Below are 13499 nucleotides of genomic sequence, written 5' to 3'. Positions count from 1 at the left end.
GCTCCTGACCTTCCTCCTTCCCTCGGATGTTGAAGTCTTTTTAGCCGAGGATGCGGCTTTGAGAGGTTTCTCGATACCTTCAGCTTTGGATTTTGCAGGATTGGGAGCTGGAGAAGTCTCACGGGATGGAGGATTGGAAGTGGAATGCTCATGGACGCTAGCCTAAAAGAAACAAAACAAACAAGAAATGACTCAGATTAGGAAACCACAGGTTAAAAATGTCACAAGGTACCCTCGAGAATGGAAAACATACCTGAATGGCGACGTCGCCACCACCCTCTTTGTCATCGACTTCTGGTTGAGCATCAGATGCCAACTTAGAAGCCCCACTAGGGGTGGAAACACCAGCCCCCTTGGCCCTCTTCTGACTGGCCGAAGCAACAGGCTTGGGTTTCCTTTTTCGACTCTGTCGAAGAATATGTTAGTTCATAATCCAAAGAAATCGAAAAGAAAAGCATGAGGAAAGTACCTTGAGCTTGTCAGCAAGACTGACATCATCATCCTCATCATCATCATCATCATCCTCAATCACGACTGGCTTATCCTTGGAAGAATGAGCCACCGGGGAAATAACTTGAGGAGCCGGTCGAGTAATGACTTCGGCTGTAAACAAAAGAGAAATTAAGAAGTAAAACAAGGAAAACCAAGGCCAAGTCGAAGTATTACCTTGACCAATACGCATGTTCAGCGATATGTGGTTGAAGATTTCGACGGGCACATGATACGGAAAGTTCCATAGGTGGTACTTAGTCCAAGTCACTCGCTTTCGAGGAGGTAGAGCTTGATTGGCCAACACATTTATGTTTACATGGTCAACCCATTTAGGCAAGACCGGTCCGGTGGAAAGGCCAATGCAAACCTACTCGTAGGCAAAGATGGGAACCTAAAGCCAGTTTTTCGAATAACAAAAGATAGACCCTCCTCACCAGGAGGAACAACTAACTTAGATTTCTTGGCTTTAAATTCCCATTTTTGCCTTAATACTTGAGCTGCTTTCGCAACCGTATCTCGAAGGCGAAGAGTTGGGTAATATACCACACCAAAGAATTCTTGAAAAGATCGAATTTCTGCCAGGTGCATACCTTTGGTCTTCTTCGGATCCTGCTTCTGCAAAAGAAAAGCATCTGTCATGCATTGCAGACAATCGACGAGGGGCTTCGAAATTTGAGCCCAATACTCAGAACACCAGGCTTTGAAAGCATTAGTAGCATAATATGAAGGAGCGTAAGTGAAGGGGCTTAAGTTGAGGAGTTTCTTGTTATAAAACTGAACAGTCGTGTCGAAAGCAGAAGCCCTTTTAATAGCTCCGGGGTACAGGACTAGACTCTTGTCAAATAAAGTGTTGGGTAGAACTTGGCTAAGCCCAAACTGTCGAGAAACCAATTGAGGGTTGTAACCACATAGAGTATAGTCACTGCTAGCAAAGCCCACAGTTAAAACCCTAGGAGATAAGAGGGTCCTCCAGAGTGTGATGTGGTGCTCCTTGGGCAATGCAGAATCAGAAGCATTAGGATAAGAATTCCTTAGCCAGAAAGGGCCACGAACAGCCTTGCTGTAAGGAGAGAAACTGGAACGATAGTGTTTCAGCTCGAGAAACATGGTAAAGTACTTTCTAAAATCAGCTTCAAAACTCGACGCATCATAAGCTGGGGTTAGGGTCTCGAGTCTGTGGGCATCAATCCTGGTGTTAGAAACAGTTGGTGGATTATCTTGTGCCGGCAGAAGAGATTGAAAACTGCATTCAACCAAAGTTGAAACAACCAAAGAGGTCCAGCTGCATTCAGAGAGACGGTCTTGGTATTCCGGATATCCTCGACAGCTTCATTCAGCATTTGATAAAGGTTGCCAAGGACAAGCCTAGCCATAGCGAGTTGTCGACCCTCGTGAAGTAGATTGGCTAAGGGCAAAATCTTGGCAGGAATACGCAAAGACTTGGTGCAAAAAACATAAGCAGACAGTCAATACAGCAAGAAAGCGACATGTTCAGCATCAGACACCTCACCACTCTCGACATAATGGTCCTTAATGAATCGACTAAAAGAAATGTTGTCAGTAGGAATCGAGATGGGTTTAACAGTGGCAGGTGCAGAGTGATAATCATCACCAATGGGCCATAATCCGGTGATAGCAGCAACATCCAAGAGGGTGGGGGTGATCATGCCAAAGGGAACATGAAGGCAGTTGGTGGACCTCTCCCAGAAATAAAGTGCACTCAACAACATAGCAGGGTTATACGAGATTGGAGATCTCGACAGCTGAATCAAGTCGAGAATCCCGACATCCTTCCAGTGTTGCCTCTTATCTTCCTCAACCCTATCTAACCATTTCAGGTAGGCTTTGTCGTTAGCAGAGGAGTTAGGAGGAGCTGAACGAAAGGCTCATTTTGGGTCAGAAAGAAATGGCATACGGTAAGAAGGTTGAAATGCCAAAATAAGCTCCTCTCCCCTAACGCTAGGATGAAATGATTCATGGTCTTCAGGGAGACTATTGGGCCTATCATGCCTTACTACTTTCAAAGGACCCAAAATGGCGCGTAAAGTACCATTAACAGAGAAAGGAATGAGTACCTGGGATTTCCAGATAGCTCTCTTCTCTGCTTCGTTGGGGGGTTCCGGGATTGCCACGCGCTTGGATTCATCCAGCTTAAGCTCAGTGGCCAGCGGAATGGTCTGCTCCGGATTGGAAGCCATTGAAGAAAACGGTAGATATTCCAGAGAGAACGGAAGAAGATGAAGTGAGAACGCTGGGGGAAGAAGCTGAAGGTTTGAGAAAAGTGTAAAGCTTGAACGAGGAATACCAAGAGGGTATTTATAAACAGAAGGGCAAACGGAACCCAGGCCGCATTGAGCAGTAATTTATAAAAATTTGGGGTCCAAGCGATTATTTTATTAGTTAACTCATGTCACTTCTCAGCTTTTTGGCATAGGCGAAATCATGGCCCTAAAAAGGCTATAACTGTCAGCTAGTGGAGAAGTCATCAGACGTTATGGCTGCTGATTGGACTTGAAGATCGAATGGTCAAGAGCACAAAGTATTTGAATCGTTGGAATCGAACGGCAGCGATCAAAAATGCTTGGTGTCTTCAAGCCAAAGCAGTCGACAACCAACATTCTTGGGGGGCAACTGTTAAGCTAAAATTACGAGCACTACGACTCTCGACACCATGGTGCAAAGGTGAGTTCTCGACAACAAGGGTTATGGCGAAACCGGCAACTCAGCATACGGTGTCCCTCAAAGTCAAGTTAGTGAGAGCTATATCTCGACAAACTCAGCAGATGAAGAAATCTCGACCATCTTAATGGAAGAGGCAGTTACCGAGTAACAAGCAACTACAAGCACGTGCATATACCCACGATGCCACGAATAGCAACGGTTGCCCACGACTCAGAACCATCCACGCGGTAATAAAGTCACGTGCGCGAAGACCACAGGCTGAACGTGGGGCATGGCGCCAAAATTCAAAACCCACGAAGCCATCATGCATCCAAGAAAAACCGCCAAGAACGTGGGCAGGAACAGCACTATAAATAGAAGAAGCAGTAGCATAAAGAAGGGTTCCCAACTGAAAACTCTGAAAATTCACCAAAAGCTCTAAACGTCCGCATCAATGAGACTCAGAGAGCAAAACGTGATGATGGAGGAGTATGTTGCAGAACCAACACTTTAGTTTTCTTGCATTTAAGCTTGTTAATTCCCCAGTTCTTCTATGCATTTCCCTGTCGAGATCCTTATCTCTTGTAGTTTTTATGTTATTTCGATATATGTGATTTCTTTGTAATTGACCCGTGTTTAATGAAATTCAGTTCTGTTTAAACCAACTTGGTGTTGTCGAAAAAGCACTTACACACACAATACTTTGGCAAAGCGTTTTCTCAAAAGGACCCCGAATCTAAACTTCCTTTAATCGAACTAAGAGGATATTTGTTTACCAAAAAACCACGTAAACAGTACCTCAAGGAACTTGCTCTCTTCTGGTGCATAGAGGGCTACAAAGTTTTTATCGATAGTGGAACTGGCTTGCAGCACTGGCCAACAAACTGAGACATGAAGGCATTGGCTTTTTCTACATATTTTTAGATGACTTTGCAATTGATATTTTAATTGTTAATTAAGTGTGAATTTCCATTGTAGGCTTCTTTCTTCCTATTATAAAATGTGTCTGCATCTTTATTATTGGAATGGGTACTAGTTTTTGAATTTGGTGTTTCAAAATATAAACCTGAAAGAAGTAGCCTATAAAATGAATATTGTGCAAGCCTTCTCTGAGAATAATTCGAAGCAATTGAGTATTTCTTGAGATGTATTGTTATACCATTTTTTAGTTGATCTGTAGATTGTATGATATAAATAAGTACTATGAAATTCATTGGTATGCAGGTTTGTTTACAACTCCATCTTTGCTAAATTGATCGTGAAAGACTTCTAAAAAATGAGACTTCCATATTTACTGCAGTAACAAGAAATGGGCAAGAGCTGAATTCCAAGCAAGTCCATTAATATCATATAGTCCTGCAAATTATGTGCATAGTCTTACCTTTCCAATCTAAGCCTGATCCTATGATATGAATTGTTATGGGAAAAACAAAGAAAATTAAATGAAGATGCCAGTTATAGTATTAGTTGCGAATGTTAAAATAACTTAAGAATGGGCTAGTTGCTCACTTCGTTTCTTAATCATGAGGTCTGCGTTTTGATCTCCACCTATGGGTTTGAAGTATAATATAATTCGTGTTCAGTCGTTTAACGTTTTGTGCGAGCACCTACGATGAGGGACTTAGTCATTGTTGCCAGTGGTAAATATGTTGGGTTACACCAAAGAAAGTGAATGGTCAGAGATTCAAAATGGGCAAATGTAATTAGTTAATTACATGATCAATCGCTGTGATTGTAGAATTAAAACAAATATTAAGGTAGCATTTTCCAAGCTTACTTTGAGTTTAAAGACTACTTTTAAGTTTTATTAGCTTATGTAGGAGCAATTTGCAATTGTTTATTTCGTTCAGTTTAAAAGTCAACTTTTGTTTTGAAAGTAAAGTTTATTGAATTTAAAAGGAGTTGAGAAACAAGTCTTCTAAACAGATAACACAATACAACGTCAAGACTCAGAAGAAGCAAAAAACAAGAATGCAAATACATCAAGATGACGATGATCCACACAAAAGAACGAAACATAAAAAATACCAAACAGAATGCAAATACGCAAAGCCATGAAGTCAAGCGCCCCTAAGATGCCCTATACCTCGCCAAGAGGGTTCTTCTAAGATGCTCAAAACAGGATTGGATCGCCTCCTCCTCCGTTCCAAGAAACACAAGACTTGGGACGTCCACTGCCCCAACAAATTGGATGATCACCCCCTCTACTGCAGCACCATCGTCCTTTACAATATTAGGTTCTTCTCATGATAAAACATTAAAACGAGAGCAAACAATATCTAAAGGTACCACAATCTAAATGGAGGTGACGTTCAAATGCGCAGAACCTCCCCTAAACCCACTAGCTTAAGGTATGATGGTACTCATACGCTTTGATTCGGGTGTACCTTGAACCTAAAACCTCAAACTCACAACCCGTAAACATGAGACCCACCGTTGGAGCAGATACATCCTGAGACGGTCGGAGTTGCTTTCATTGCGCCCCACTTGGATTGTTGTTTCGATATCCGCTACGAGCCGTGTCATTCCGTCAAATCCACTCCTCTAAAGTTTGCATCTTTTAGGCTTGGATCTGGTGGTTTTTTCTGGTTTTGAGTAAATGTTACAAGCTTTACTGGCCTTTGCATTGTGAAGATTAGTAGAAGAGATGAAGGTTTTGGGGGGTTTGAGTTTAGATTACTTTTGTCCATGGGAGGAGGGAAGGAGCTCAACCTCCCCCTCGCATCCAAAATCAGAGGCGAGATTGAGTGCGTGTTGTTGGCGGTCAAATTCACTTTTGCTGAATTCATATTATCGGAATCAAAGCCAAAACATGAGACACAAGTTACCATGTTTCATGTGAGTAAAAGGCTCATTTACAAACAAAAGAAGAACATGTGAGACATTCAGCATGATACGACCGGTCGAATAGACTCGAGCTTAGAAAATTGAAGCAAGTAAAATTAAGTGGTCAAGGAAAAAAGAATGGGGTATCCGATAAGGTCCACTTGTCTATTTCGAAACAGATTTCACGAGGTCATAGGTGTAAGCAACGAAACGACGGTTGCTGATATTGGAAGTATGGAAAGTATCGACCAATTGCATGGATGAAATACTTAGGGGGCGTTTGTTACATGGGTATGTAAAACATTCCCGGGAATGATGGGGGTGGGAATGGAGATTCCTTTGTTTGGTAGAAGATTAGGAAAAAAGATACCCAGACATGAGAAATGTTATAGAAAATTGAGTGAGTGGAGGAATGGAGCACAACCGACTACACCAAAAGAATTTTACAACATGAAACATTCTTCTGCTAGAAATGTTATAGAAAGATGCTTTGGACTTTTGAAAGGACGTTGGGCTATATTGAGAGAGAAGTCATTCTATCCTGTTGCAACTCAAGGAAGGATAATAACTGCTTGTTGTCTTCTACACAACCATATTCGTAAAGAAATGACTGTGGATCCTTTGGAATCAAACTTAGATGAAGTTGAGTCCTCTAATGAAGTCTTGCCAGGTGATAGGATAACTGTCGTGGAGCCAAGTGATGCATGGAGTCAATGGAGAGATAATTTAGCGTTAGAAATGTTTACTAGATGGAGAGGTGGAAATCATTAGAAGATGTCATGTTTGTGATTAATTGTTTTTCTTTTTTTTATGTAAATTTTCATTTAAATGTATTGTTCACATTTGGCTTATATGTTTCATTCTACCCAATCAATTAGTGTTTATCATTTTTACTTAAGCATCAATGCATTTGAATATAATGATTTATTTATATGTTGTGCTTAATTTTGTTCCATACTTGATGAGTTTTTTGATAGATGGAAGAGTCATCTGAAACTCAACAAACGAGAAAACGACAATGGACCGTGGAAGAAGATGCAATGTTGGTGGCAGGCTTGTTGCACTTGATTGACAATGGCTGGAAGGTTGATGCCAATTCTTTTAAACCTGGGTACATTAAAGAATTGGAGAGGTATCTTCAGAAGAATATTCCCAATTGTACGCTGAAAGCTAACCCTCACATTGAATCAAGGGTAAAACATCTCAAAAGGCAGTATTTTGCCATTAAGGACATGCTAGGTCCCAATGCAAGCGGCTTTGGCTGGGATGAGACAAGGAAGATGATTGTAGTGGACAAGGAAATTTATAAAGAATGGTGTAAGGTAATGTGTCACATCCCTTTTACAAGAATAACCTCAAAGTTGTGTTGGGTATGATTATTTTTCAGCAATAGTGTTTATAGCATGGTTTCCTTTTATTTTTTCAGCAATAATGTTCTTATTGAATGAATTATTTGCTTTATTTCTCTTTAATGCAGTCACATCCCACTGCTGTTGGTTTGAATGGAAAACCATTTCCTCAATTTGACAATTTGGAGATTGTGTTTGGGAAAGACAGAGCAACTGGGGCTCATGCAGAAAGTCCAGCTGATGCTGCATTTCCTATGTATAATGAGTATTATCAACAAGGAGGAGAGGGTGAGCCTGAAGTAAACTTGAATGAAGATGAACACAATGTTGAGTCACAAATTCCACAAACACCTATCTATAGCACAACTGAAGGAGCACCAATGAATCAATCTGAAGCTTCTGCATCTAGAGGTGGAAGACGTGGGGGGAAAAAAGCCACACACAACGATGACATTTCTGAGAGCTTAGTCACTTCTCTGAACAAATTAGGTGAGTTTTATGCTGGAACTGTTGGTAATATGCAACAACTAACATCTTGCTTTTTACCTGAGAAACAAACTGCTGATCGGAGGAGTCAAGTTGCTGATATGTTGGAAGAAATAGAAGGATTAACTCCGATGGAGGTGGTAAGGGCAGCTATCTTGATCACCAACGACAACAATCTTTGTGACTGCTTTTTCTCCATGCGTACTCTTGAAAGGAAGACGGATTTTGTGCGCTGTGTTTTAAATAACAATGGTGCATGAAAAAACTTGGAGTGTCTACTTTGCTTAAATCTTCATCGTAGGAATCTTATGCATGAACTATATTTATTTCAGTTATTTCCAGTTAGTTTTATTTGTATTTCTTGTTTAGGACAAGTCTTTATTAAGTTAAACTATCTATGCAGTTTTATCTAATTGAATAAATATTTGAATTTGCTTTTGAGTAATGATTTTCCACTTAGATTTAATTAGATTGTTGTGTTCATGAATATGGTGGGTTGTTGGTTTGGTTTCAAGCCAAGTTGTCATGTGGATAGGGGACTTATAATACAGTACAAGTTTAGTGGAGGGAGTTGTGGATGTGTGACACTTCTTGGTGTTGCCAAATTGATCACAAGTTTTAGTTCTTATGATTGATGTATGATCCCTATTTAAATGTGGCAGCTTGTTACACAACCAGTTTATTATATTTTCTAGCACTCTGGTGATACTAATTTTTTTACTGGTTTTTTAGTTACGTGCAAAGTCATGAATAACCAATGTTTTTTTACTACGAAACCAATGTATGAATAATGTTTGTATAAATAATATCTATAAAAATACATTTATTTCATAATATAAGCATAATAATCACGTTATTTTTATTTTTATTCAATTTTTAATAAGTCCATTTAAAATATGTACATAATTTACAGTAAGGATAACTTGGTAATTTCATTACCTATTCCTGGGAATATGCATTTCTAACCAAACGTGTTTTATAATTATGCCCAGGAATATAAAAAGAGATTCCCGGGAATTAAATTTGTTAACCAAACACATTTTTTAATGATTCCCAGGCATAACATTCCTATCTTAATATTCCCGGGAATCCTCTTACCCGGGTATCATTTTTCATAACTTGTAACAAACGCCCCCTTAGGAATTTCAGTTTGAGCAATCAGGCTGAAAGTATACTTTTTGACACAAACCTCTTCGACAATGCCGAGTGGTTACTAAGTCGTGGCTTTCAGAAGTTACACACGTCAACAACCTCCACCCATCAGATCGGAGAGAAGAGGAAGAGATTGAGAGAAATTTGGAGACGACGGTGAGAGATCTAAGATGGTGTCTTGTTCTCCTTCTTCTTCTTCTTCCTCTTCTTCTTCTGGGTTTTGGGGATTTTTCTTCTCTACTCTGGTTCTCTAAAAAAGCTTCAAAATTTGGTCAGGCAATGGATGTTTCCAGAAGGGAGGCACAATGGTGTAGGTGAAGGTTGTTCATTTGTATGAATTTTGTGGTATTTTTTTCTTTCTAGGGTTATTCTGGATTTGGGGTTTCTGGGTTGAGATTATTGGGTTGTGGGCTTGGGATTTTTGAGTTGTTGTTTCTGGATTTGGGATTTGAGAGTGGTGGCGCGGTGTTGTTGGGGTGGTGGTTGGATGGGGGTGCAGTGGGGTGGGGAATTGGGGTTGTTGGGACGTGGTTTCTGGGTTGGATGGTTGTTTCTGGTTTCTGGATTGTTTATGGGTTGGATGGTGGTGTTTTATGAGTTTGTTCTTTTCACTAAATGCTTGGATTTTATGTATCAAGACTAGATTTACATTAAGGTGGTGATGGTGCCGCTGTGTATGTTTTGGCTGCCTTTGTGAAGGTGTGGTTCAAGAAAATCATATATTGAAGAAGCAATATATTGAATGTGGGACAGGAAGCAATATATTGAAGAATGAACATTATTTTCTGGGCATTGATGAACACTGATTTTTTGGCATGGAGGAACATTGATTTTCTGATTTTTTGGTTTGAGGAAGTTTGAATTTGTGGTTTATATTTTTGGTTGGTGCTTGTTTGTTGGGGTTTTGAAATTGAAGTTTTACGATGAAGATGATGAAAGCTTTGATGGAGAAGAAGGAGGTTAAGATGAATGAAGATGATAAAATGATGAAGATTCAAAGTTTTACTTATTTAATGTTAATTAATATGTTTTGCATTTTAAAAATAAAAAATAAATTAATTATGATGAGGTAAATTTATAATTTAAATGAAAAACAAAAAAAAATCCACATGTATTCATTAATTGACATGACACTGCCATATCAGCTCACCGTGACACTTGGGCATGACGGCTGGAGCTCGATCGACGACAAAGATGGTTTCCAAACAAAAAATGTAGTTGGAGGGCGTCCATAGGAAGATTTTCCGGCGAGGGACGAAAATCAAATCTCGCTCAAAGTTCAGGGACGATTTTCACGTTTATCCCAAAAAAGAAAATCTTTCCTCCTTAGAGAATTTGAGTCCTTGTACAGTGATACTTTAGGCCTTTAGTTTTGTTCGTTTATTTCAGAAACCAAAATAAATAACATTGTGATATAGTGAATAGTTTGAAGAGGTGGGAGTGGTGAATAGTGAATAGCTACATCAACATTTAACATTTAATTATAGAATGGGACTAAAACTGAAGTAAGTAGTGAGCAAATTCATAATATGTAAATTGCAGGGACCCAAACCAATTTTAAACCTTAACATTTAACAAAATCTGAGTGAGCGAACCCTTTCCCTTTCTTCCTAATCCCTCTTTTCAGTGTTACAATGTTCTTTGTAAGATTAAGGAGCTTTCCCTTTCTTCCTAATCCCTCTTTTCTTCGTAACTTTCACTCTCACTCTCAACCCCATTCATTTCACAATCCTGGTGACGCCGTCTCACACTTCAATCGCATGCTTCAAATGCGTTCTACCCCACCCATCTTCGAATTCGGCAAGGTTTTAACTTCCCTTGTCAAGATGAAGCATTACTCCACCGCTATATCCCTTTCTCGCCAAATGGAATCTAGTGGAATTGCGCCAAACATTGTTACTCTCAACATCCTCATCAATTGCTACTGCTACCTAGGTCAAACCACTTCCGCATTTTCTGTATTGGCCAACATTCTCAAGAGGGGTTTTCAGCCAACTACCATCACCTTCACTACTCTTATCAAAGGTCTCTGTCTTCACGGAAATGTTCACAGAGCTCTGCAATTTCATGATGTCGTGCTGGCCCAGGGGTTTCAGTTGGATCAAGTCAGTTACGGGACCTTGATCAATGGGCTATGTAAAATTGGGGAAACAAGAGCTGCTTTGGAGTTGCTTATGTGGATTGAAGGGCGAGGGATTAAACCTAATGTGGTAATGTACAACACCATCATTGATAGCCTTTGTAAAGATAAACTTGTAAGTCATGCTTGTAACCCACGGGAGCTTCATTTATTGATTTTTGCTGTCTCTTTTAGTCTAGCGTCTTCTCTCTTTACTAGCCCATGTACTCTTTTGTTTTTCCTGGACTGATCTGGCGCTTGCTGTGTATATACGTTTGTAAGCATCCCTTAATGCTACCTTTTTTATTCATTAATTTGGCTGTTCAAAAAAAAAAAAATCACTCACCAGAGCAAACAAACCCACCCCCACCCTCAACATTTTTCACACTGTCTCCTCTTCTCCTTCTTCATTTTTTTCTTGGTTTCAACTGGATCTCGTGATAACAATTCATAGGTTGTTTTTGCTGTTGCTGCCAAAAGCGTGACCAAAACCTTAATTGGAAGAACAAGGTTTGTGCTTTCTGTGCTTGTTGATTTGACTGGAACAAATGATGATGATAAACCGTGGGTCAAATGTTTCAGCTGAAGGTGGAACAAGTGAGCTTTTGTGTTTCTGAGTCTGAAGAAGATGAGTTGGGGTAGTTGGTTAGGGAATTAAGATTAGTTGGGGGGAATTAAGATTGTTTAATTAGTTTTGGTTTAGAATTAGAGTTAGGTTAATTATGTTAATTAAATTAGGGTTAATCATCATATTAGTCCCTGTCTTTGTGTCGTCGTCTGATCTAAGTCCCTCGCCGGAAAAATTATTGTAAATAGTCCTTGTCTTTGAAATTTTTTTGGAGCGGATCCTCGCCGGAGTTCGAAGCTCCGGCGAGTGCTTAAATGGCATGTTGACTGTGCTTACTAAAGTGACATGGATTAAAAAAAATTTAAAATTTAAAAAAAATTACAACTCATATTATTCTGAAAAATAAAAATTATAGAAAGACGGGTTTTATCAATTCAAATTAAATTTGTATTGTAAAATTAGAATAAAAAATTCATTTATCTTCAATTCTTTACCAAAAAAACAAAATCATCAACAATCTCACATTCATCTTCATTTTCAATCTCACCTTCATCTTTCAATTCATCATTTCCAGAAACAAACACAAAATCCCTAAATTCGCCAAGGGTCCATTTCCCAAACACAAAATCCGCAAGTCTTCATCCTCATCATCTTTTTCCATCATCAACCCTTAAACTTTAAAACCCAAAAATTAAAGTGTTATTCATCTTCATGTAACTCATCTTGTCGTTCTTCATCTTCATGTAAACTATAATGTTTTCCCCACGGTTGCTTCCTACTCATGGGTAGTTGATGTTGTTGATTTGAAACAGGAATTGGGGAACCAGAACCCCAAGGCCCAACCCCAACCCCACCACCACCACCACCACCACCACCACCTGCAACTGAAACCTCCACCCCCACCCAAACCCCCACCTACAATCGGAACCCCAAACATCAAACGCCAAACATCAAATCCACCCAGAAACGAAAACGCCAGTGCAGATCCATCAAACACCAAACATAAATTCCACCCCCAAATCTATCAGATCCATCAAACCCACCCCCAAATCCATCAAATCCGAGTCACAACCCAGTGCAGATCCCCGCCGACGAAAACGCCCATGGTCCTCGCGCAACAGAGAGCATAGGAGAAGATGCAGAGGAGGCCGTTGCAGGAACTGAGGGCGTTGATGCGGTTGCTGTAGCACATAAGAGGGTGGTCGATCTCGACGGCTTGATCCTGTTAGAGAGATTGTTCAAGTTTTCAGTTTTAGCAAAGGCACTGGTTCTGTTCCTCTTCCTTCTTTTCCTCTTATTTTCCCCACCGCTTGCAGCGTTAGGTAGTTGCTTGAAGACGTGCCTTGGTGAACATCGATCCAGGAATCTCAGAGGAAAAATGAAACTTACAAAGAGGTGGAAAGCGTGGTGGACTGGGTCTGGTTGTGGCGTTTGTGGACGGTGGAGGAGGAAGTGGTTGGCGGCGGCGGTTGTGGCGTTGAAGAACACATCTTCTGGGTGAGGTGCAGCAAGAGAGAAGAAGGGATTTGTTTAATGTTTTTTAGGTCAATTTGGGATTTTGGGTTGATTTGGTGTTTTTTAATGTAAATGTTATTTAAATTATTGATTTAATAATTATTTATAAAAATAAAAATAAAAAATATTTTACCTGGAGATGATATGTTATTTATTTTTTATTTATTTTTAAATCCACATCAGCCGACTTAACACAGTCAGCATGCCATTTAAGCACTCGCCGGAGCTCCGTCCTCCGGCGAGGATCTGCTCCAAAAGTTTTTCAAACACGAGGACCAAATGCAATAAATTTTCCGGGGAGGGACTTACCTCAGACGGCGAGACAAAGACA

At 39.9% G+C, this 13499-nt stretch overlaps 2 protein-coding genes across 2 annotated transcripts; both read left to right on the top strand.

Annotated features, from left to right (window-relative positions):
- The first annotated feature begins 7431 nt into the window (after positions 1-7431).
- Positions 7432-8460, top strand: LOC130738459 (uncharacterized). The gene has a single exon (XM_057590444.1). The coding sequence runs from the start codon at positions 7451-7453 to the stop codon at positions 8072-8074; it is 624 nt and encodes a 207-aa protein (XP_057446427.1). The 5' UTR covers positions 7432-7450; the 3' UTR covers positions 8075-8460.
- A 2140-nt stretch (positions 8461-10600) lies between these two features.
- Positions 10601-11671, top strand: LOC130736685 (putative pentatricopeptide repeat-containing protein At1g12700, mitochondrial). Its single transcript, XM_057588485.1, has 2 exons — positions 10601-11221; positions 11540-11671. The coding sequence occupies exons 1-2, from the start codon at positions 10601-10603 to the stop codon at positions 11669-11671; spliced, it is 753 nt and encodes a 250-aa protein (XP_057444468.1).
- The last annotated feature ends 1828 nt before the right edge of the window (positions 11672-13499 follow it).

The sequence above is a fragment of the Lotus japonicus genome, chromosome 2, assembly GCF_012489685.1.
Source record: "Lotus japonicus ecotype B-129 chromosome 2, LjGifu_v1.2".
In the NCBI taxonomy this organism is placed as follows: Eukaryota; Viridiplantae; Streptophyta; class Magnoliopsida; order Fabales; family Fabaceae; genus Lotus; species Lotus japonicus.
Note: the sequence above shows the minus strand (reverse complement) of the source record. Positions and strands in the feature narration are given on the sequence as shown.